The sequence below is a fragment of the Protopterus annectens genome, chromosome 10.part0, assembly GCF_019279795.1.
Source record: "Protopterus annectens isolate FY-2018-M chromosome 10.part0, PAN1.0, whole genome shotgun sequence".
Classification (NCBI taxonomy): Eukaryota; Metazoa; Chordata; order Ceratodontiformes; family Protopteridae; genus Protopterus; species Protopterus annectens.
In genome coordinates this window covers 362171055-362198428 of record NC_056744.1, presented here as the reverse complement: position 1 = coordinate 362198428, position 27374 = coordinate 362171055, and the positions used below count along the sequence as shown (strand labels likewise).

Sequence of the window (27374 nt, the reverse complement as noted above, 5' to 3'; positions counted from 1 at the left end):
CAGTACACGTGTTAGGAACATGCTATACCTGTAGCTGTTTGAGTGTCTTCACTACTGCAGTCCTTGTTTAGCCCACACCATCCCCTCCCTCATCCATCATTCTTGGCTGTCCTTGGATTGGGGTGGGTACCCTTCTTTACCTTGTCCCCTATTCTGTCTCATCCATCTGCTATGCCCCTTCCTTCTTGAACTTGTATAAATCCCAGCTGAGACTACCATCTTGTCAAGGGGTACCTCCATCTTTTTTTCTCCCTCTGCGTATGCTCTGTTGCCTGAAGAAAGCTTTCTACCTAGTCAGGGCAACAAAGATCTGAAGATGGTGTGTGCTGATCCCTTTGTTATGCCACCATCATCTTGACTTTAGAATAAGGAAGGGAGTCTGATGATGTCTGTGGGCATGCGGGTTGAAGGCAGATATGATACAGTATACCTGCAGGCAGGATATCCCATTTTTTAGGACTGCAACAGTGAATGTACTTGGACATGTACAATTATGATGCCTAACACAACTGTACTCTCGTTTCTAATGTTTGCTAGAACCCTAACTATATGCCTCACATGATGAATCATCAAAGCTCTATATTTAGTCATTGAATATCCACTATCTCCCTAGTAGTCACTTACAGGAGAAAGGGGAGAAGCTTACCGCTACATCTGATGAAATAAATGTGCATATGCAGCAGTGCAGAAATGCTTTACGACATAGGAGAAGCTTACCGCTACATCTGATGAAATAAATGTACATGTGCAGCAGTGCAGATATGCCTTTATGACATAGGAGAAGCTTACCGCTACATCTGATGAAATAAATGTGCATATGCAGCAGTGCAGAGATGCTTTACGACATAGGAAAAGCTTACCGCTACATCTGATGAAATAAATGTGCATATGCAGCAGTGCAGAAATGCTTTACGACATAGGAAAAGCTTACCGCTACATCTGATGAAATAAATGTGCATATGCAGCAGTGCAGAAATGCTTTACGACATAGGAAAAGCTTACCGCTACATCTGATGAAATAAATGTGCATGTGCAGCAGTGCAGATATGCTTTTATGACATAGGAGAAGCTTACCGCTACATCTGATGAAATAAATGTGCATATGCAGCAGTGCAGAAATGCTTTACGACATAGGAAAAGCTTACCGCTACATCTGATGAAATAAATGTGCATATGCAGCAGTGCAGAAATGCTTTACGACATAGGAGAAGCTTACCGCTACATCTGATTAAATAAATGTGCATATGCAGCAGTGCAGATATGCCTTTACGACATAGGAGAAGCTTACCGCTACATCTGATGAAATAAATGTACATGTGCAGCAGTGCAGACATGCCTTTACGACATAGGAGAAGCTTACTGCTACATCTGATGAAGTAAATGTGCATATGCAGCAGTGCAGATGTGCCTTTATGACATAGGAGAAGCTTCTATATCTGATGAATTGAATGTGCATATGCAGAACTGTAGATATGCCTTTATGACATAGGAGAAGCTTACTGCTACATCTGATGAAATAAATGTACATGTGCAGAAGTGCAGATATGCCTTTACAACAGAGGAAAAGCTTACTGCTACATCTGATTAAATAAATGTGCATATGCAGAAGTGCAGATATGCCTTTACGACATAGGAGAAGCTTACTGCTACATCTGATGAAATAAATGTACATATGCAGAAGTGCAGATATGCCTTTATGACATAGGAGAAGCTTACTGCTACATCTGAAATAAATGTACATGTGCAGAAGTGCAAATTTGCCTTTACGACATAGGAGACGTTTACTGCTACATCTGATGAAATAAATGTGCATATGCAGAAGTGCAGATATGCCTTTATGACATAACTGCTACATCTGCTGAAATAAATGTACATATGCAGAAGTGCAGATATGTCTTTACGACATAGGAGAAGCTTACTGCTACATCTGATGAAATAAATGTACATGTGCAGAAGTGCAGCTATGCCTTCACAACATAGGAGACGTTTACTGCTACATCTGATGAAATAAATGTGCATGTTCAGCAGTGCAGATATGCCTTTACAACATAGGAGAAGCTTACTGCTACATCTGATGAAATAAATGTACATATGCAGAAGTGCAGATATGCCTTTATGACATAGGAGAAGCTTACTGCTACAGCTGATGAAATAAATGTACATATGCAGCAGTGCAGATATGCCTTTACGACATAGGAGAAGCTTACCGCTACATTTGATGAAATAAATGTGCATATGCAGAAGTGCAGATATGCCTTTACGACATAGGAGAAGCTTACTGCTACATCTGATGAAATAAATGTGCATATGCAGAAGTGCAGATATGCCTTTATAACATAGGAGACGTTTACTGCTACATCTGATGAAATAAATGTGCATATACAGAAGTGCAGATATGCCTTTACGACATAGGAGAAGCTTACCGCTGCATCTGCTGAAATAAATGTACATATGCAGAAGTGCAGATGTCTTTACGACATAGGAGAAGCTTACTGCTACATCTGATGAAATAAATGTACATATGCAGAAGTGCAGATATGCCTTTATGACATAGAAGCTTACTGCTACATCTTATGAAATAAATGTGCATATGCAGAAGTGCAGATATGCCTTTATAACATAGGAGACGTTTACTGCTACATCTGATGAAATAAATGTGCATATACAGAAGTGCAGATATGCCTTTACGACATAGGAGAAGCTTACCGCTGCATCTGCTGAAATAAATGTACATATGCAGAAGTGCAGATGTCTTTACGACATAGGAGAAGCTTACTGCTACATCTGATGAAATAAATGTACATATGCAGAAGTGCAGATATGCCTTTATGACATAGAAGCTTACTGCTACATCTTATGAAATAAATGTGCATATGCAGAAGTGCAGATATGCCTTTACGACATAGGAGAAGTGCTGAAATAAATGTGCATATGCAGAAGTGCAGATATGCCTTTACGACATAGGAGAAGCTTACCGCTACTTTTGATGAAATAAATGTGCATATGCAGAAGTGCAGATATGCCTTTATGACATAGGAGAAGCTTACCGCTACATTTGATGAAATAAATGTGCATATGCAGAAGTGCAGATATGTCTTTATGACATAGGAGAAGCTTACTGCGACATCTGATGAAATAAATGTACATATGCAGAAGTGCAGATATGTCTTTATGGCATAGAAGCTTACTGCTACATCTGATGAAATAAATGTGCATATGCAGAAGTGCAGATATGCCTTCACAACATAGGAGAAGCTTACTGCTACATCTGATTAAATAAATGTGCATATGTAGAAGTGTAGATATGTCTTTACGACATAAGAGATGCAATTTGCAGGGCTTCAGCAACTGGGGCAAGTTGCGAACTGAATCTTGGCTAAAGGGAATGAAAGCTTAACTTGTTGATGCCACCCATCAACACTGGTTAATGTAGCAGGCAAAACTGAGGTAACTGTTAAATAGATGATTCTTTTCCACAAATTTTTACATGGGATGTGTGGGTTATAGCTACGTAATGAATGGACAATTTTAAATTCCCAATTGTTCTGGGTCTCCAGGGCCATATTCTTATTGAGAACCTATGAAACTTCTCAGTACTGTTTGAACTTACCAGCTTCCAAGAGACAATTTATATAAAATAATGGGCAGAAGTCCTGCACCTCCTTTCTCGTGTATGTGTTCATAGGTTAATACTAAGCTAACTGCCCCTTAAGGGCCCTTTTAAGCCTAGTCAGTAACCCAGTGTTAGAATTAAACCTTGTATCGTACCTTGTATTTTGTGTCTCTGATGTGAAAGTTATAAGCATTATGCCAAACCCATCTTCTTGGGAGGCAGTTATCAAACTTATATGACAACCAGTTACTCCAGACAACTGGATTGTGCAGCCAGTTTCCTTGTCCAGAACCATCCCCTCATATACCATGTACCAGCTCAAGATTGCTTTAGGTTTATCAAAACAACTTTTGAAGAAGAAAAAAAATACAGCGTGTTCCATACCCCAAGAAAGCAACTTTTTATTCCAAGTTGTTTCTGGTCCCAAAAATACAAATTGTGGAGACATGCACTGAATCTTTCCAGTCTCACTGAGTTTATTATTACAACGAAATGCAGAATAGTAACTAATTCTGCCTTTTTTGAGGTAACAATTTTAAATTCTGAGACTCATAACTGCAAGTTCCAGAATAGTGGAGACTTGGCATAATGAGTCCAGGATCGCTATATGTCTGAGTATTCACTTTTCTCAGCGATATTGCAGTCTCAGAGTTAGTATATTCAGTCCAAGATCGCTGTGTCTTTTGTCTTTGCTCAATAGTGCGGCAGAGTCAGCGTTATTATATTAAGTCCAACATCACTGTTTTTCTGAGTATTCACTTTTCTCAGTTTTATGGCATCTCGGAGTTAGTATATGAAGTCCAAGATCACTTTTTCTGAGTATTCACTTTTCTCAGCTGTATGGCATCTCGGAGTTAGTGTATAGAAGAAATGGGGTGGAGGGTGCAGAGAAGTTTATATCCCCCTGTGATAAAACCACTTTAAAGGAGAACAGTTATTGTCTGCATGTGCTATTCCGCTTGTTTGTTTGTTTTTTATTAATTCCTGAAGATGCACTGGTAACTGTCAGAACAAAAGGAAGCCCTTCATTAGACATGGACTGTTTAGAATAACACTGGACATGGAGCATAAACAACTTTACATTCCAATCAAACCTTTTCTCAGGAAATATTTGAGATTTCAGGTAGCCTCTTTTAACTTCCAGTTTGCAACTCTCCATTTTGACTGTTTATGGCCCTTAGAATATTTACAAATTGTTGAGCCCTAGTGTTTGCATGTTTGAGGAGAGGACACACAGCCATATTACCTTGTCTTGCTGATTGTGTCATTATGGCATAAATTTTCAGGAAATCTTTCAGTAGCTGACAGTCATATTGGAGCTTTTTCAGTTACTGGGCATACACATAAACTGCCAAAAAGCTGAATTAATTCCAAAACAGCAAAAGTAAACCAAAACATAGTGGGGTTGAGTCTGATACTGCCAGCCTGGCCAAGAGAATCATGCAACTCTGTATATATCCATGTGTTTAGCTCTTCCTCTAAGCAGGACATTAACACATAGCAAGACGTAGTTAATCTGAGTTTAAAAATCATTCATCCCTTTAAACTACAGAACAGACTTTCACTTTCTAATAGGGATTTATTCTGTTCTCAAGTATTGAAACTGAGGTAACAGTCTATTATCATACATTCATAGGTGAAAGGATTTTCATTGTGTTAGGCACTGGTACCAGACCCATTTATCTGCATGTTTCCTAGACTGTTGGTTTATTTCCATTATTTCTTTGGAATATTGTTTCATATATTGTTCAAAGAAATGCTCCTGCAATCCCCAGGTTTCCGCTAATCCTTCATCTAGAAGTTTTCTTAAAGGTGTTCTGCATTTAAGACCTCCAAGAAGAGAGGTGCAAGTCTGTGGGGTCTGGACTTTATGCTGGAAAAGTTACCTGCCTCCCTTTGAATTAGTAGATTCAGTGAACCTCAGAAGTGCCTTTCATTACTAACCTTTGAACCAGCAGATCAGTTCACATTATACGTGCCTTCCATAGAAAACTGTTTTCTTAATGTCAGTTACACGTGGAAACAGAATGTCTGAACTTTGAGCTGTAATACGTAGTCCTTCATATAGTTTTGCTTCATAATGTGAGAGGATCATAAAATCTAATCCTTCTGTTATGCCAAAGATGTCTTCTGCTCTTTTACTTTAATTATCAACATGCTAGACATCATTGAAATTAGATATGCACACACTATTGGAAGGACTTGATGTTCATCGTGCATACAGCTGCAGTCATAACAGATGGGTTCTCCTGCCGTCAGGCGGGTCCTCGGTCGGCCGAATTCCAAAGTCTAGGTCCGGCGTCGGTTATCATCACTTCTTCCCTGACGTCAGTGCGACAGGGGTATAAAGGAGCCAGCCGACGCCATTTTCTTCAGTCTTTCTTGCCGCGCGGTGCCCGAAGCAGAAGCAGTTCGCAAGTGCCGGTCGGCCAGCTCCTGAGATTCCGAAAATTTGGAAACCGAAGTCTTCTTAAAAGCTAAGTACCCCGTTGGGGAAACTTTTCTTGCCTCAGACCGATGTCAGACAAAGTTAATAATTGTATTTCTTGTGGGAAGCAAATACCGCATAAGGATTTCCATTCCCTCTGTATACCTTGTTTAGGCCCAGACCACGACGTCTCGGTCTGTCGCTTTTGTGCTACTTTCAACAAACGCACTATTAAGCGTCGGGCAGAGTTCGCCCAGCATTATTTTGGGAAAGCATTTAACTATACTATGTCGTCGGATACGCCGACTCCGGATTTGTCTAAAAAACGCAAAGACAAGGACCGACACATGAGGTCCGCGGCCTCTACTGACACCACGCCAAAGCCGACTACGCGTGGTCTGGTTCTCAGCGAGGCACCTACGCAGCCCCTGACTACCGACGACACTTCTTTGACGGTGTATCCTGTGCCCGAGGTCGCAGGCTCCTCGGCCCACACCCCGACTACAGATACCAAAGCCACTCTTGGCGTTGAAACTCAGAATGTGGACAGGTCCACCTCCACTCAAGGTGTCTTCAGACCTTCCTCTTCTTTCTCCATCAAGGCTTTCACAAAGTCTAAAGCAACCATGCACTCTAAGAGACCAGCTACACAGGGCCCATCTCCAGACCCCATGCCTAAGAAACAGATGCTTAAAATGGCTGAGGATTTAATTACTCTTATCAGAGGTTCTCAGCCCCCACCGGACAAAAGGCCCAGAGTGGAGGAAGATTCCCCCTCCTCTGATCAGGGCTCCATTATTTCAGAGCACTCTGATGATCAGGAACATTCTTACTCCCCTTTTGAAGACTCTGATGCGGAGGAGTCCATCCCTTCTGTATCCCCCCCTGAGGATTACTCATTTGGGGAAACTTTGCATACATTAAGGGAACACTTCCACTGGGAAGGCCAAGATTATTCAGATTCCAAGAAAAGGCTCAGGGAATTTCTATTGCTACCTCAGCACAGGCCTCTGGCTATACCTCCTGTCTTGGACATCCTAGATGATGTTTACTCGGAGGCCTGCCTTAACCCGGACTCTCTACCTCCAGCTCCAGTTAAGCCTGACAGGTACTACAGGGTTCCTGACTCACACCAATTTCTATACAAAAGCCATGCTGCTGACCCAGAAACCATCTCACAGGGCCCCAAGGGAGTTAAGGCCTCCATTGCTAAAAATCCATTGCCTTCCGAGAGAGATTCCAGATCCTTAGAAAGGTGGGGAAAAAGGTATATACCTCGGCTACCTTATCCATGAGGGCCTTAAACTGTCAGTTTCATATGCTAAAATACCAACAGTTTTTGTTATCACAATTGAAAAGTAAAATGTCACAACCTGAACAACCAGACTTGAAGGAGTTGCAGGATTTGATGCAGTGCAGAACAAGTGGGTAAGCATACCTTACAATGTGGTTTTGATGCTCTAGAGGCCTCATGTAGAGCTGCTGTTACAGGATCAGTCATACGTAGGCATGCCTGGCTCAAGGAACAAGCCTTGCCTGATCATGTCAAAGCTAAATTACTAGACGCCCCTCTTCAAAAGGATGTACTATTTGGAGCTAATGCTGAGGAGGTATTAAGGAAAATGGAGGAAAAGGCTAAATCAATGCAAACTGTGAAAGAATTTCTACAGGTTCAACTCCCACGTTTTAGTAGAAATTGGCCTTCCAAAAACTGGTCCTTTCCTGCCACAGACAGACCCCAAAGAGGCAGATACAGGCGCCCGAGGGGCAGAGGACAATCCCAAGGATCGTTTAGAGGCAGACAATGGCAAGCTCCTACACAAAGAGGTGGTGAGGACAACTCGCAATCTTTCAGAAAGCAAACCCTATGACTTTCCCCTTTGCATGCCAACCAGGTCTCAAATGGCAGCCCCCTTAGGAGGAAAGCTGGCATTATTTTCAAAAAAATTGGCATATTGTCACAAAGGACAAATGGATCCTGGACATTATAAACAGAGGCTACAAATTCCATTTTCACACCCTTCCAAAAATGAGAGGCATGCCAAACCTGCCACACAATCAAAGGGCAGAGGCACGAAGGCAAATTACAGAGCTCATAAACATGAAAGCTATTCAAGAGGTACCTACGTCCGAACAAGGTCAAGGTTTTTATTCCAGGCTATTTCTGGTGCCAAGAAAGGGAAAAGATTGGAGACCTATTTTGGACCTATCCTTCCTAAACACATTTCTACTCATACCAAAATTCAAGATGCTCACTCTACAGCAACTTCTTCCCATGCTGGGCAAGGAGTCTTGGCTGGTAACATTGGACCTCAAGGAGGCATACCTGCATGTCCCAATCAGACAAAATTGCAGAAGGTACCTCAGATTTCTTGCAGGTTCAACCCATTATCAATTCTCTGCATTGCCCTTTGGCTTGTCTACTGCGCCTAGAGTATTCACGAAATGCCTGGCATCAGTAATTGCCTACTGCAGACTTCAAGGGATACAAATATACCCCTATTTGGACGACTGCCTGATCCAAGCGGACAGCAAGCACATTCTTCTGAAACATCTGGCTTATGTAATAATTTTATTGAACTCTCTGGGATACACAGTCAACAAAAAGAAATCAAGGCTGATACCCTCTCGGAAGATAATTTTCCTGGGTGCCAATTTGGACACAAACACCCAGATGGCCTACCTCATGCCAGAGAAGCAGGGGCAACTAATTCAATACTTCAGAACACTAGCAAATTACACCAGGCTGACTGCAAAGAAAATCCTGCAGGCTCTAGGATTCATGGCGTCTTGCATCTTACTAATCCCATGTGCAAGGCTGCATATGAGGAAACTACAATGGTACCTGAAAATCATATGGTCTCAACACAGCCACAGTTTGGAAACAATAATACCACTAATTCTATGTCTGCAAAAGGAATTTCTGTGGTGGGCTCAAGCATGCCAAACAAACACAGGTCTTCCATTCAGCAAGCCTCAAGCAAATCAAGTCATCACAACAGATGCCTCGGACTACGCCTGGGGGGCGCACATGACAGATCGGTGCATTCAGGGCAAATGGTCCCAAAAAGAAAAGCACCTGCACATCAATCAAAAAGAAATGCTAGCAGTAATAAATGCTATTATAGCTTTCAAGGACCTTCTACAACCAGGTCAACTATTGATAAGAATGGACAACACCACAGTTATGTGGTACATAAACAAGCAGGGAGGAACACATTCTTACCCCTATGCAGACTGGCCATGTCACTTTGGAACATGGCCCTGGACTTACAAATCGAACTACAAGCACAGTACTTGCCAGGCAAGGAAAACACGCCGGCAGACAACCTAAGCAGGAATATGACAGATCCACACGAATGGAAGTTGCATCCAAAAGTTTTTACAGAAATAATCCAAGAATGGGGAAGGCCAGACATAGATCTCTTTGCCTCCCACAAAAATCATCAATTGACAAAATTCTGCTCAAGGATCTTCCATCCAAAGGACTGGAGAGTGGACGCTCTCTCTTTCAGTTGGACATCAATGGCAGTTTATGCTTTCCCACCTCTTCCTCTGCTGCCCAAAGTTCTATTGAAGACCAGAGCAGACAGACCAAAGATGATTCTCATTGCTCCGGACTGGCCAAGGCAACACTGGTACCCACTCCTGAGGAGCCTGATGCATTCGCCACCATGGACCCTGCCTCTAATGCCTCTTCGGACTCAGCACAGCTTCAAAACTCTTCACAGCCAGCTAAAAACACTCAATCTAGCCGCATGTAAGATTCCTTAGCATCACAACAGGCCCTACTCTCCAAGGAGGTGCAGGATGTCATTTTGGAGGCCAGAAGGCCATCAACTAGAAAAGCTTACTCCGCAAAATGGAAACGCTTTTGTGTCTGGAATGAGAAAAAGGGCCAGGATCCTGGAAAACTGAATTTACCTCAAATACTAGAATATTTGGCTGAACTGCTAAGCAGTGGACTTTCTTTCTCCTCCATCAAAATCCATGCTTCAGCCATTTCTGCAGAATACAACACTGATCCACCTTTATTCTCTCACCCTCTCTTAAGACAGGTCCTCAGAGGGGCTAAGAATTTAAGACCTCCAAGGAAACAACCAATACCTGCTTGGGATCTTAATTTCATTCTGGAAAAACTGACCTTGCCTCCCTTTGAGCCAGCTGCCTCATCAGATTTGCAATATTTGTCCTGAAAAACCGCTTTCCTTCTGGCTATCACCTCAGCTCGTAGAGTTTCAGAACTACAGGCTCTCATGGCCAGCCTTTTATCATCTTCCATCAGGACAGAGTTTCCTTACGAACCAACCCATCCTTTATGCCTAAAGTGGTATCCAGGGTAGCTTTAAATCAGGCCGTACATTTACCTACCTTTTATCCTAATCCTCAAAACAAAGGGGAGAGATTACTACATTCCTTGGACATCCACAGACAACTGCGTTATTATTTGGACAGAACAAAGCCTTTCAGAAAATCAGAACAGCTCTTTGTGGCCTATGCGGTAGGAGCTCAAGGAAAGCCAATTTCCAAACAGACAGTCTCAAAATGGATAGCCCACTGAATACGTTTTTGCTATTCCTTTCATGGCAAAACTGTACCTACAGGCATTAGAACTCATTCCACCAGGGCCACAGCCACCTCTGCAGCCTTTCTCAGAGGAGTTCCTACCAAGGATATTTTGGAAGCAGCCACTTGGAGTTCTGTGCATACCTTCTCCAAGCACTACAGCCTACCATTATACTCCAAATCTAGAGCAAGCTTTGCCACTGCAGTCTTGCAGGGCATTTTGGCTCCTCCTAGTTCCACCTAGTGCCTACCACCCCTTTCTTAGCTTTGGGAATCTACCCATCTGTTATGACTGCAGCTGTATGCACGATGAACGTAGTACAGTTTTGTACCTACCATAAATGTAGATGTTCGAGTGCTAATACAGCTGCAGTCCAGGTTTCCCTCCCTCCTTCCCCTCTTGGGACAGGCCTATAGGCTAACACATCCTCATACAACCTGATTGGGGTATTCATTTATGATGTATTTGCTTGCAACTACTGTATTTTGATTTTATTGCACTGCATTATTACACAAATTTATGTATTGCCTTCCTTCTGGGGGCACCTGACATCTGGGGCAAGAAAAACTGAAGAAAATGGCATCGGCTGGTTCCTTTATACCCCTGTCACACTGACATCAGGGAGGAAGCGACAACAACCGACGCTGGACCTAGACTTTGGAATTCGGCCGACCGAGGACCCGCCTGACGGCAGGAGAACCCATCTGTTATGACTGCAGCTGTATTAGCACTCGAACATCTACATTTATGGTAGGTACAAAACTGTACTTTCTCTTACCAGGTATGGTTAACTTGTCATTTCCTTTGTAACAAAAATGGAGGTCTTTTCTGCTGCTCAGTAGATATTATCAGAGTGGATTCACTGGACTGAATATGGGAGGCATTCCAAGAGTATTGTGAAAAGATCTATGGACAATATGAAAAGCTAAAGACTTGACCCCCTGGTTCCTTCAAAAGTTGAAAAGAAAGTCTGTAGGGAGAATGAATTAAAATGTCCCAATAACAATGCAGGAAATTTCAAATACCTCTCCAGAATGTAAAGTAGGGTAAAACCCATGTCCACACCTCTCAACTGCCCAGAGTTTTGCCTCATATTTTTGGTCTGTTCCTCATAAAATGTTTTTTTCTGGATATTTGTGGCAAGTCAGAGAGGACTGAATTCACTAAATAATGACAGGCATTTGAGTTTCAGACTTTATATCCTTCATAAAATACAAGGTTAACATAAAACATTTTATTCTAGCAACTTTCCAAGTCTTTGAGAGCAAGATATAAAATCTGTCCCTATTTTTGGGGCTTTGTCCCCCCATTTTGTTTGGCTTTGTCCATATTTTGTGTGCTAAGAGGTTGAGAGGTATGCCCAAGTACAAAAGGGTTCCCTGATGAATTTTTCAAACTGGATGATGAGGAAACATTACAAATACTCTGGGAGCTGTATCAATTAGAGTGCAGAGATCAATGCACGTGTCATACTTTTACCTAAGGAGAAAAGGGAATAGCATAAAGTTTTCTAATTATACACTAATCCCTTTTATTAAACCTGGATACAAAAATAGTAATAACATTTCTCACCAGAAGACCAGGTTAGATTTGATATTCCTACCAATTGTTGTGCTGGGATAGAGAGGATTGTTTAATAATAGACAAATTTCTGAGAAGTGGCAAATGTTTTTGATCGTTACCATGCTGGATATAAACGTGGGTGTAGCAGTATTTAGTATCAAGAATGGGTTTGGTACAGTGCATTCGCAGTTGTTCTGTTACGCTTTGCAGAAAAGAGAGATGGACACAGAATTTTTACACTGGATTCAATTGTTATATTACAACCCATTCTGTGATATATCAATAAAAGAGATTTATCATACAAGGGGGGAAATTCATAGAGGTACCAAACAAGGATGCCCCTTTCACCAAGGTTGTTTATATTAGTTATTGAGGAACTGGTGAAGGGATTGATGGCACAATGCTGTATTAGCAGAACTTAGAAGTTAGGGTATCTTTCTTGTTGTATGCAGATGACGTTATACTTATGGCTAAAATTATTGATGAAGTCCTTCCAGTAGTGTTAAGAGGGGGTTTGAGCAGTTTTCAAAGATCTCATGACTTGAGTTAAGTAGAACTAAGTCAGTGTTGGTTAGAGTTGGAGAAGGAAAAGGTAAAACACAAATGATAGTATTCAACAGGTAGAATACTGAACTTGTTTTGTTCTAGAAGTGGGGTACACTAATGAAAGGATTGTTATACAAAATCTAGATAATTTAAACAAGAACATTTACTGAGTGTTTACAGGTAGGAGGTGAACCTGTACCAAGTAAGATGCATGTCATTAAAGTAATGCTCCTTCTGCAAATCTGTCATGATATCCTGCACATACCTGTGACATATGAAGATCCTTTAATAAGTATGTTGCAGCTTTTGTTAGAATATGTAGGGGAATACATAGGTACAGAGTTCTTAAGAAGAGAATGCTTACATTATCTGAGGACAGAAGTAATACCCATTTCCCACCTAGATTATTGCTTTCAGTGTTGCTCAATGGATAAAAATACATCAGGAGGGCAAATAATAATGGTGGGTGAAATAGCAAACTGCCCTTCATTATGAATATTTTTGGGCAGAGCTGAGAATCCATTGGGGAAAGAAATTAAGAAATTTGGGGATATGACATGGGATGCTCTTAGATATCAGTGTGTATGGGACTGTCTAAAAATTCAAGTGCGTCTGGGACTGTCTAAAAATTCAAGTGCGTCTCTTAGCATAAACAGATACAATGGATAGGATCAGGAATTTTCTTTTGGGAGCAGATGAGGTAATTAAATGAACATACACTTAATATGAGATGGTTTATTCAATTTCAACATCTGCAAGAACAATTTCAGTATCTACAACAACAAGTACCACCTGTCAGATCAGAAATAGGTAACTCTTAATTTCCTTTTAGACATGTTAGTTGTAGCATTTCAAGAATAGGAAGCCGCTTGGGACAAATAGTACAGTGTTAGAAAGGGGCAAGCCAGTTTGATGCACTACTGCCTGAGGCTTTGAAGACGTAAGGAAAGGAAAAAGCAATTGGAGAAACACTGGGAGCATACAGAGAGTATGCACGGAGGGGTCCAACAGGATTTCTGAGAAGTATGTGAGAATACACTGAGGTTGAGGAAATGGCCACACACACACACACACACACACATATATATATATATATATATATATATATATATATATATATATATATATATATGTGTGTGTGTGTGTATAGATATAGATAGATATAGATAGATAGATATGGATTTGTTTAGGTAGATTCAATTAACAGAACTCCAAAATTTATAAACATGAGATGAGAAGATTGTAAGCTCACATCATTTAATGTTGATAGTGACAACATTGTAAAAATGAAACAGCTACTGTGTATGTCACACACCATGAAGGTCATACTACAGTCAGAAAAACAACTTCTCCATCTAAACACATCATTTAAGACAAAAATGTTCCATTTTCAACAATTCTGAATGGAGATTTCAGTACAATGAAGATCGGGAAATTTACCCTTTTCCCCACTGTAGTACAATATGGAGTTGGTATATATAATTTGCCGGGAATGAGGGGGGCACAGAGAGGCTTGCCCCCTGAAAAAACATTGAAAAAGGAATATTTTTTGTTACAATTATATGTTTAAATGGAGAAGATATTTTTCTGACTGCAGAGCAATCTCCATGGTGTGTGACCTGTGCAGTAACTGTTTTTTTTTTTTTTTATTAGTTTTGGCATTGTTAATGTTTTTGATGTGAGCTTATGATCTTCTCATCTCGTGTTTGTAATTGTCAGTGTTGTGTTAATATGATTTACTGAAGTTGATCCATATATACACACGTGTGTGTGTGTGTGTGTGTGTGTGTGTGTGTGTGTGTGTGTGTGTGTGTGTGTGTGTGTGTGTGTGTGTGTGTGAGATTTTTCCCATGTTGTACACAACCCCCTGTACAGCACACCGGACTATCTAGTTCTAAATGCTGAAGGTGTGACAGGCAGCAGACACTGATGCTTCATTTCTTTTGGGAGTGTAAGAGAGTTCAGGGTAGATGTAAGCAGACTACAAAGGGCTATGATGAGACTTTTGCCAAGTATCTACATTGCCTTGGGAGTCATTAAAACTGTGGATAGAGGAGAAATATCCTGCTTTGATGATGGATTAACTGACTATGAGAGTAAAACTCTCCTGTATACCCAAAACAGTAATTACAATAGAAGGGAAAACTTCACACCACATACAGATGGAGAATATACATATTGAATGTAAACTTTTCAAGCAGGACCCCAGGAGAAGAAAACTCTTGAAGACTAGACCATCACTCTGTTTAACTTCCTCTCCAAAGCAACTTATGAGGAAAAGAAATAAAATGTGGCAGCTGTGGCACAAGAACCAATCAGCAGCCACATATCAGCAGTATGCATTTAGAAGTAAAAGTAAAAACATCTAAATAAGGGCAAAAGGTAATACTATCAAAAGAAAGAAAACACATATAAAAAATGATCAGACACTGTTCTGAGGACACTATATTAACAAGCTTCTCAAACCTGACAAAGTCCCTCAGCCAACCGCACTGCCCTAATCAACCAGAAAATGAAACTGCTGCAGCTTTCAACTCATAATTAATGCAGCCACTTGTCTACTAAGTGCCCCTCCTGCCTCAGCCCACTCATTCTCACCTCACTACCAAATACCCCTCCTGCCTCAGCCCATTCCTTCTTACCTCACTACCAAGGACCCCTCCTGTCTCAACCCACTCCTTCTCACCTCAGTACCAAACACCTCTTCTTCCTCAACCCACTCCTTCTCACCTCACTACCAAATACCTGTCCTGCCTCAACCCACTTTTTCTTACCTCACTACCAAGTACCCCTACTGCCCAAGCCTACTCCTTACCTCACTACCAAGTACCCCTCCTGCCTCAGCCCACTTCTCCTCACTAGTGATTCACCTAGTCCTTCTCATGCCACTCTGTCAATAATCAAGAAGCTTTTAAGCTTTACGCTATACCCAGTCACTATAAAAAAAACTCCTAATAAAAAAACTATTAACGCTTAAAAGTGCAACACTGTCTGCAGATAATTTTTCATTTGACTTATAAAAATTGCAGCTAAGTCTCTTGCCTATCCCGTCTCCATACTATTCAATAGGTGAATCAGTGGGTCACATGTTCCTGCCATCTGAAAATAGAGCCATATTATCCTTCTGCCCCAGGGTAGTGCATTAAAAGAACTGAACAACTATAGACCAGTTGGTATTCTCCCAGTCTCTAAAATCTTAGAAAGATGTGTACATAAACAAGTTCTAAAATATATTCTAGACAATGAAGTACTGTTCTACAACCAGCATGAAATTTGTCAAGGACACAGTGCAACCGCAGTCCTCTTTTTCTTTTTAAATATTGTTAGCACTCCTCACAGCAGTAATCAACTAGTCTCATCAACATTCCTTGAGCTGTCAGAAGCTTTCATCACTGTCCCCTTCCTTAAACTACTGCACACCTTAGAGGACCTGAATGTGACCCACCAAACTTTCCTGTGGTTCCAAAGTTACCCCAGTAATAGAACATAAGCAGTCAAACGGAAATCCACTCACTAAGTATTTCTCCCTGTAGACAGAGTAGTCCCACAATAATCAATAATAGAACTACTTCTCTTCAACATACATATTCATCAACAGGCTTCACACAGCCATAAGTACATCCAAAAGGACTCAACGTGCCGATGACTCCACTGTCATGTGCACAGTCCCCTCGGTACATGAGCTGCAGAAACATGTGCAAGGCACACACAGTTCCAGAAGAAAACCGTCTCCAAGCCCACAGTCTAATATCAAACCCCAAAAAAACTAAACTCGTGCTCTTCCATTCCAAGAACATGACCGCACCTACACTCCATGTATTTTTATCCCAAAATGTATTTGACATACACATCCAACACAATCAGAAAGACCCCTCAGAAACTTGTATAGGATCAAAAACTTACTAACAGAATAGCCATAAAGCCACAGCCACCTGCCATCTCCTACCTGCTCTAACATATGCCTTGTCCGTATTTAACGATCTTCAGACACTTAATTTAAGCAAGATCACCCAATGTTATAACAAAGTAGCCAGATTTCCTACTGCTCTTCTCTCGAGAGCCCACTGCTGCACATTCTTTGTTAGCTACAGTGGTTAGAAATTCCTGATCTCATTAAATATGCTCAGGTAAAAGTGGCTGACTCCCTGCTTTACAAATACATTAAGTAGCTACCTCAGTTCAGCAGTACAAATCCCATAGACTTTTGTAATAACAAGAAAATACACTGACCACTGTCGTTAAATCACAAAGCTCACATGACAAGTCCTTATATCTCCATGCAGTATCACTAATTTAAAACAGCTTACCTATAGAACTCTAGAGTAATTAAATCCAAGCCAGAATTCCTCACGACCTTCACTCTCTTGCCTCCATGACAGGCTTTCTCTCTCCCCCCACCACCTGGCTGAAGTACACAGTCTAAGCCTTCCAACCTCTCACCACATACAATCTAAGCATTCCAACCTCTCATCTTTCCAGTCTCAGCTCTTACACTCTGCCATATGGCCTCCATTTCATGGATTTGTACATGAAAAATTCTTACAGATTGTCCCACAATGTCCTTGTGAAAACTGTGCTTTCATATGTGTATTTGTAAAAATCATATCTACATTTCTCATAATGCATATTTGAAAACTGGACCTGCATATTTCCTAATTTACAAGATCCCGTCTTCCCTCGTGTGTAGTAACAATGTATATAATAGTTCTGTCTAGATCTATTTGTTAACATTACGATACTGATTTGTAAAGCTATTTGTCTTAAAATATTGCTTGCCTTGATGGAGATTTTTCTCCCAGGGCCTCTACTGATGAGAGATCTTGTATGTCCCATTCAAATCATCCAAGTCAACAAATGTAAATAAATAAATAGCTGCATTTAATTGTTATAATTGAACATTGTTATAAACTATATACTAAGAAAAGAAACTTGCAAGTTGGGTCTTAGTGACAAATTTCTTCTGGATCCCAGGAGTCATAAGTAGGGCTAATGACGTTACCCTGTAGTTTTTCTGTATATTAGATGTTCTAAAAAGAATGTCAGCATGTTAGACGAATGTTATTTTTATATAGTTACAAATATTTCATATGTAGTATTGTATTGTTATATGATAGAACATGTTATGTATATGTTTGATAGATATAGTTTTTGTTTAAGCAAATTTTTTAAATGAAAATGATTAAAAAATACTCCAGATTGTATTTCTAATCTAAACAAAAATAATGGGTGTCAGAGCAGTCTAACCATTTCTTATCATCAGTAAGGCTTAGATTGTACACATCTCTTAGCAGTAACAGAACTGGCACAATAACTTGCTGAGCCTCCTGATGTGCCTTTTTCTTTTTCCTTTTAGACAATGAAAACCACAAACAGATCGCAATGTGTGTTCTTTACCACGTTAGTATGGATGACCGCTTCAAGTCGATGTTTGCTTATACAGACTGCATTCCCCAGGTAAACTGATGAAATGTGTAGTCAAATAAGTTATTAACTTTGTTTAGCAAATACATAAGGTGTGAATATGTGAATGCCTTAAGAAACTCTTAATAGCCCACTTGATGCAGAGACAGGGTGCTGGTCTTGTCCCACTGTTAACCTAGGTTTAAGAACTAGCTGTGGTGTTGGAACATAATCATTTGCCTAGGCTGCTGCCCTTATTTTGAGGAAGGAAAGATGTTAAAAATTCATTGAATTATCAACAAAATATTTCATGAACATAATGCATAACATTTTTGGAGGAACGCAAATACAGAAGTGATATTCCCATGATTGTATGTCCATCTCCCAGTCACATGAATTATGCATCAGAAATTGCTGTACTCAGCAAGTGTTGTCTCAGTATGACACTGGTCCAGTTTTCAATGGGCTCTGCTCCTTGCCCTTCCCATGAGCCAAACAAAGACTGCTAGAAAGGGGATTGGTGGTTGTTACATATCTGAATGAGTTAAACTGAACGGTTTAGCTTGAGTATAAGTAGGGATCGGGGAAGTGAGTGCCACAGGGGGATGGTGATGTCAGGTGCATGTCGTTGTGCCACAGGGGATGGTGATGTCAGGTGCATGTCGTTGTGCCACAGGGGATGGTGATGGTGCATGTCGTTGTGCCACAGGGGATGGTGATATCAGGCACATGTAATCATGCCACAGAGAATGGTGATGTCAGGCACATGTCTTCTTGCATTTTTTTGCTTTGTGATGCAACAGTACACGAGAAAATCTTGGTGTGTAATGAAAAATGTCTGGAATTTGACTATAGGCTTTCTGAAAATGACAGTTCAAGTAAGGCAGATACAAGGGAGTTGACATAAAAAAAAAATAAATAAATAAAGTCAGCCTAAAACTGCAGTCTTTCAGGTTTACTTCTTTTAAGAAAACTGATTGCAGCATTTTCTTAACTTCTACTTGGGTTCATAGATAAGGACTACACTGGTTGCCAATGTTTATCTTTTTAACTTTAGCCAATTTCCATTAGTGAGAATCAAACCTTGTGCTTCTTGTTTATGAGGTAAACACCTTTACCATCACACCAACCCCCAACCCATTTGTTGGGGGGGGGGTGTAAAAACTTCTGTTTCCCCCCCCCCCTCAAAAGGTAACAAAATTCAGCTGAATGATCTTTTTCTGGTATGGTTTAATTCAATCATTTCACACTCATCAAAGTGGCTGCACTGATTTTACTTTCATGTTTTCAATTCTACTGTAGTAGCCAGGTTTAGGGGAAAAATACTAAACTTCACTTTTGTATATATATTCCCAAGTCTATAGTGCTTGAAGCCAACAATGACAATGTCCATTTAGATGTCCATTTAGATTGAGTAACTAAAGCAAAAAAAGAAAAATTGATAAACAGAACTGACCCTTATAAAATCAAGCCCCCCCTTTTGTCTGAAGTGCAATTGCCAGCTGGAATTTTACTTCCCTAAAATTGTTTGCAGGGGAGATCAGTGGAAAAATTGGTGGGTAAAGAAAGACAGAATAATTATTTAAGTAAAATTCCTTCACTCACTCACCCTCAGCTGTCTAAATATTGAATTTAGCTTTAAAATAATAAGGTGCCACAACATTTCTTGTGCTCCCTTTAAATTGGGATTTGTACAGCTGTCTGACCCCTTCACAGCTTCATTGATGTGATGTCTTAACTGGACGTGCAAATGCCAAACTGAGTGAATTTAATTGCAAGACAAGGTGAGCAAAAAGAAACAAGTACAGCATGTGAAGGAACCTGCAATCTAAACTCTATCTATCTTAAGTTACTTTTGCCAGTGATACTTTTTGTTGGCACTGTGGTGAGAGGAGAACATAAGACCAGTGGCAGAAAAGTGTACAGAGGTGAGTAGCTGCATATATTCTGAATGTTTGTTCAGCTCTACACACATGAGTTGATTCAGCCAGTAAAGCACTGACAAGCATGGGGGCTACCTACTTTTGGAGTGTGCAGTCATGTGGGAGTAGATTCTCTTAGGCATGTTAAAAAGCTGTTGATTCTTACCTGCTAAGATTCCTAAGTGCCAGACTGCCACCTAATGACAGTGTTGTTTTGCATGTCAGCTCTACGCCAATAACAGACTAAATAGAAATGTGTGACTACTCTCAAAGTTCACAGCCATTGCCTGCTACATGCATGAGCCTCTTTGCAGCTACAGTAGATAAGTGACCCTTTTGAATGTTGGTGCGTGAAGTAAAAAAAAAAAAAAGACCTCAAAACTTAAACTCAAACATAACAAAAATTGAAAGTGAAAAGCTCATTGCATTGTTTCATGCACTCTGCGGCAAAAACTTTGACATGTCTCTGCAGCATTTCCGGTTTAACATCTTCAACAGCACTACTTCTCTCCTTATCTAGGTGAATGTCAGTTTCTGCCACTTTTCCTTCCTTTTCATGTGCCGAATGCTGGTCACTGGGTATGTCTGTGGAGCAACACGACTAGCTGCTCCTGTTTGCTTATTATTCAAGCTTTGCAGGCCTAATGTCATTTATGTAAAGCAGCTTGAGATGCTTTTAATCTGTGGCTATTCATTGTATGGAGCATAAATGAAATGTTTTACAGTTGCCTTCATTTTTTTCTTACAATCAGGCATCCTTACTATGCACAGCTGTAATTGCTGGGTTGGAGTGGGAGCCGAATGTGGTTGAAAGCAACTGACCCTCACAGCATTTGCCAACTTTGAACAGCCACTGATTTGGCTTTGCTGGGCTAGTGTTCATTTGTGAGAAGTAAGGCAGAATAGCTTACTGTAATTGCTGGGTGTTTGGGTGAAATAATCCTGAATTATTATTATCATCATCATCATCTTCATTATTATTATTACTACATTGTTTACCACAATCTGACGTCTGAGGATTACATAGCCGTTAAAGTGTCAGTAACTAACTGAAGGGTACTGAGGCTGTGGGAATAAATGACAAACCTCACCTGCAGAACTGTAGTTATCTAATGCCTTGTGCAGTTCCCTAATCCAGAGTCCACTCAACTCTGAGTTGATGACCCACAAAAGAAGAAATATAAGTTTTTTCACTTGGAAACTATAGCAAAATGCTTACTACAACTGTAATGAGGAGATTGCTAGAGTTATATTCCCACACTTGAAGCCCTGCAACTGTAACTACAAATACATTTTGAAATGCAGTTGTGTACTGCTACCCATCTGGCATTTGTTGCTTGTGCCCCTTAACACCTTGCACCATAGGCTGCCTATATTTGGCTGCAACTCTTTCTACTTTCTGTTGCCATAGTCATTCTGCTGAAAGTTTTGTTAGCAAAAATAGTTACTTTTCAGCAGCTGTTCTACACTTATGCATATTATCCAAATGCTCCCTTATGTCCTTTTAGCAATCCGTGGTTGCTCCATGCTTCCTGAGATTCCCCTTCTTTTATAGTTCTTTAGTTTTTTTCCACCTCTCTAAATAATTCCTATTACTTCTTTCCTATATCTTTCTGTGTCTTATTTCTGCTGTATTTTCAAACTTCATTTTCATTTTATCCCACTTACTAGTTGCCCCTTTCAAAGAAATTTGTATCTTTTCTAACAACTCTTGAATTATATCTTCTATCTATTACTTAAATTCCTTTGTTTCTGTCAGATAGGTAAGAAAGCACCAATGCCTTATTTTTTTGAATACCCTGCCTCTTTATCTTGTTATTGGTGCATTATATGATACAGTTATTGGACAGGTTTCAAAGCTTTCAGTTAAATGCAAATGATCTTGTCCAATACATTTTCTATCCAGTCTAGCTCAGTTGTTTCATGGGGAATGATATGTAAAGTCTGAGTTCCTGATTCTAAATTTACAACTTCCATACCAAGTATTCTTATATTATTATTTTTTTTTAGAAATCTACCCACTTTTGTTAGATTTTTTATGTCCCCCTGACACATCATCCCTATTGCAAATCAGGTTCCAATCCCCACCCATGAGTAATATGATTCTAAATTTACAACTTCCATACCAAGTATTCTCATATTATTTTTTTTTTTAGAAATCTACCCACTTTTGTTAGATTTTTTTATGTCCCCCTGACACATCATCCCTATTGCAAATCAGGTTCCAATCCCCACCCATGAGTAATATTCCCCATTGGAAGTTTATTTTTTCTCCCAAAATTTTTCTATGTTCCATAATAGATTTACCAATGAGAAAACCTTGCTGGTACAATTTTGGAATCCACAAGTATTTCTTCACTTTTAAGTAAGAGACTTGCTAATTCAGCTATACTAGTACCAAAGCTTATTTCAGTAAATCAAAAAGACCACACAAGGATGTGGTTCTTCCCATAGAAAAGAAAGGTATTTTTATTCCTGACTGATGCGGGCTTTCACCCTAAGTGTAAGACTTCATCATATATGCTTTGTAAATGCAGTCCTGAATGTAGAGGATTGGCCTGGGGCTAACCCTCTAATTGGCATATATAACTGAATTGGCTGGTAGAAGTAGTGAATTTATTGTAGGAAAGGAGGAATACTAGGACTGATGGTGTGGAGCTAGCTAAGATGAAAATGATTGGCTAATGAGTGCTTGTATGCATGCATGGGTTGGTAGAAAGAGAGTGAATGCTGGCTTGTGTGTGTGTGTGTGTGTGTGTGTGTGTGTGTGTGTGTGGGGGGGGATTGATTGAGAATAAGCTGATGGATTCTAGCATTCTCTTAGGGTCGCTTACTTTTATGGAACGTTTTCCTCATGGAAATCAATGGAATCATCCATGACTAGTGCAAACGTATAAGAATGAAAATATAAAAACAAATTTGCACAAAGATAGGTTGCTTGAACGTACCACTGACATTACCAAGTTACAGAAATTAAAGTGCCCTGGTAAAGTTGAACCTAACAACAGACGAAATACTAAGTCCCCTATATATAGTGGTGAACTTTAAAAGAAAATATATATAAATTAACATGGTAGATGCAGGCTAAAATCATGCTGTCAAATGCAGGCTTGCTTATTTTGTTTATTTCCTTCCTTTGTTAACCAGGGTACGCTATCTGAGCTAGGAAGGCCTATTTAGCAAAAAAGAATACTGCTCTTTCATTGTACATATATGTACATTGTTATGTATGAGCCCACTTCCATTGTACATATACTTAGATTATATATGAACTAGCTTCCATTGCACGTAGATGTACATTATGTATGAGTAAGCTTCCATTGTACATATACGTATATTGTTATGCATGAGCCAGCTTCCATTGTACATATATGTACATTATGTATGAGCCAGCTTCCAGTGTACATATATGTACATTGTAATGTATGAGCCGGCTTCCATTGTACATATACGTACATTGTCCAGTATGAGGCATTTTCCATTGTACATATACGTACATTGTCCAGTATGAGCCAGCTTCCATTGTACATACACGTACATTGTCCAGTATGAGCCAGCTTCCGTTGTACATATACGTACATTGTCCAGTATGAGTCCGCTTCTGTTGTACATATACGGACATTCTCCAGTATGAGCCAGCTTCAAGTGTACATATACGTACATTGTCCAGTATGAGCCGGCTTCCATTGTACATATATGTACATTATGTATGAGCCAGCTTCCACTGTACATAAATGTACATTATGTATGAGCCAGCTTCTGTTGTACATATATGTACATTGTTATGTATGAGCCGGCTTCCATTGTACATATATATACATTGTCCAGTATGAGCCAGCTTCTATTGTACATATATGTACATTATGTATGAGCCAGCTTCCATTGGATTTATATATACATTGTTATGTATGAGCCAGCTTCTATTCAACATTGTTTTGTATGAGCCGGTGTCCATTGTACATATACGTATATTGCCTAGTATGAGCCAGCTTCTATTGTACATATATATACATTGTCCAGTATGAGCCAGCTTCTATTGTACATATATGTACATTATGTATGAGCCAGCTTCCATTGGATTTATATATACATTGTTATGTATGAGCCAGCTTCTATTCAACATTGTTTTGTATGAGCCGGTGTCCATTGTACATATACGTATATTGCCTAGTATGAGCCAGCTTCTATTGTACATATACGTACATTGTCCAGTATGAGCCAGCATCTATTGTACATATATGTACATTATGTATGAGTCAGCTTCCATTGTACATATATGTACATTATGTATGAGCCAGCTTCCATTGTACATATATGTACATTATGTATGACCCAGCTTCTATTGTATATATACATACATTGTGTATGAGCCACCTTCCATTGTACATATACGTACATTGTCCAATATGAGCCAGCTTTTTTTGCACAGATATGTGCATTATGTATGAGCCGGCTTCCATTGTACATATACGCAAATTGTCCAGTATGAGCCAGCTTCTATTGTACATATATGTACATTGTTATGTAGGAGCCGACTTAGATTGTACATGTAATGCATTGTCTAGTATGAACCAGCTCCTGTTGTACATATATGTACATTGTATAGTATGAGCCATCTTCTATTGTACATGTATGTACATTGTCCAGTATGAGCCAAATTCTATTGTACATATATGTACATTGTCCAGTATGAGCTGGCTTCCAGTATACATATATGTACATTGTCCAGTATGAGCCGGCTTCCAGTGTACATATACATATATTGTCCAGTATGAGCCACCATCTTTTGTACATATACGTACATTGTCCAGTATGAGCCAGCTTCCATTGTACATATACGTACATTATATATGAGCCAGGTTCCATTGTATATATGCATGCATTATGTATGAGCCAGCTTCTGTGTACATATACGTACATTGTTAAGTATGAGCTGGCTTCCATTGCACATATATGTACATTATGTATGAGCCAGCTTCTATTGTACATATACGTACATTGTCCAGTATGAGCCAGCTTCTATTGAACATATATGTATATTGTTATGCATGAGCCGGCTTCCATTATACATATACATACATTGTCCAGTATGAGCCAGTTTCTATTGTACGTATACGTACATTTTCCAGTATGAACCAGCTTCTGTTGTACATATATGTACGTTATGTATGAGCTCATGCTCATTGTACATGTATGTAAATTATGTATGAGCCAGCTTCCATTGTACATATACGTACATTGTCCAGTATGAGCCATCTTCTGTTGCACATATATGTATATTGTTATGTATGAGCCGGCTTCCATTGTACATATACGTACATTGTCCCGTATGAGCCAGCTTCCATTGTACATATATATATATATATATATATATATATATTGTCCAGTATGAGCCTGCTTCTGTTGTACATATACGTACATTCTCCAGTAAGAGCCAGCTTCTATTGTACATATACGTACATTGTCCAGTATGAGCCGGCTTCCATTGTACATATATGTACACTATGTATGAGCCAGCTTCCATTGTTCTTATACGTATATTATGTATGAGCTAGCTTCTGTTGTACTTAAATGCACATTGTTATCTATGAGCTGGCTTCCATTGTATATATACATACATTGTCCATTATGAGCCGGCTTCTATTGTACATATATGTACATTGTCCAGTTTGAGCCAGCTTCTATTGTACATATACGTATATTCTCCAGTATGAGCCTGATTTCATTGTACATATATGCACATTATGTATGAGCCAGCTTCCATTATACATATATGTACATTATGTATGAGCCGTCTTCCATTGTACATATATGTACATTATGTATGAACCAGCTTCTGTTAAACATATACGTAAATTGTCCAGTTTGAGCCAGCTTCCACTGTACATATATGTACATTGTAATGTATGGGCCAGCTTCCATTGTACATATACGTACATTGTCCAGTATGAGCCAGCTTCTATTGTACATATACGTACATTGTCCAGTATGAGCCGGCTTCTATTGTACATATACGTACATTATGGATGAGCCGGCTTCCATTGTACATATACGTACATTGTCCAGTATGAGCCAGCTTCTATTGTACATTGATGTACATTGTTATGGATAAGCCAGTTTCCATTGTACATATATGTACATTTTTTATGTGCCAGCTTCTATTGTACATATATGTACATTATGTATGAGCCAGCTTTCATTGTACATATACGTACATTGTTATGTATGAGCTGGCTTCCATGGTACATATACGAACATTGTCCAGTATGAGCCGGCTTCCATTGTACATATATGTACATTATGTATGAGCCAGCTTCCATTGTACATAAATGTACATTATGTATGAGCCAGCTTCTGTTGTACATATATGTACATTGTTATGTATGAGCCGGCTTCCATTGTACATATATATACATTGTCCAGTATGAGCCAGCTTCTATTGTACATATATGTACATTATGTATGAGCCAGCTTCCATTGGATTTATATATACATTGTTATGTATGAGCCAGCTTCTATTCAACATTGTTTTGTATGAGCCGGTGTCCATTGTACATATACGTATATTGCCTAGTATGAGCCAGCTTCTATTGTACATATATATACATTGTCCAGTATGAGCCAGCTTCTATTGTACATATATGTACATTATGTATGAGCCAGCTTCCATTGGATTTATATATACATTGTTATGTATGAGCCAGCTTCTATTCAACATTGTTTTGTATGAGCCGGTGTCCATTGTACATATACGATATTGCCTAGTATGAGCCAGCTTCTATTGTACATATCGCACATTGTCCAGTATGAGCCAGCATCTATTGTACATATATGTACATTATGTATGAGTCAGCTTCCATTGTACATATATGTACATTATGTATGAGCCAGCTTCCATTGTACATATATGTACATTATGTATGACCCAGCTTCTATTGTATATATACATACATTGTGTATGAGCCACCTTCCATTGTACATATACGTACATTGTCCAATATGAGCCAGCTTTTTTTGCACAGATATGTGCATTATGTATAAGCCGGCTTCCATTGTACATATACGCAAATTGTCCAGTATGAGCCAGCTTCTATTGTACATATATGTACATTGTTATGTAGGAGCCGACTTAGATTGTACATGTACGTACATTGTCTAGTATGAACCAGCTCCTGTTGTACATATATGTACATTGTATAGTATGAGCCATCTTCTATTGTACATGTATGTACATTGTCCAGTATGAGCCAAATTCTATTGTACATATATGTACATTGTCCAGTATGAGCTGGCTTCCAGTATACATATATGTACATTGTCCAGTATGAGCCGGCT

At 39.6% G+C, this 27374-nt stretch overlaps 1 protein-coding gene across 1 annotated transcript in view; it reads left to right on the top strand.

Annotated features, from left to right (window-relative positions):
• Nucleotides 1–27374, top strand: part of KIFAP3 (kinesin associated protein 3) — a gene marked incomplete in the record, with an annotated part of 1467647 nt that overhangs the window by 466471 nt on the left and 973802 nt on the right. The window contains 1 exon segment of the mRNA XM_044085270.1: nt 18071–18171. Within this exon segment, the coding sequence (XP_043941205.1) occupies nt 18071–18171 (101 nt within the window).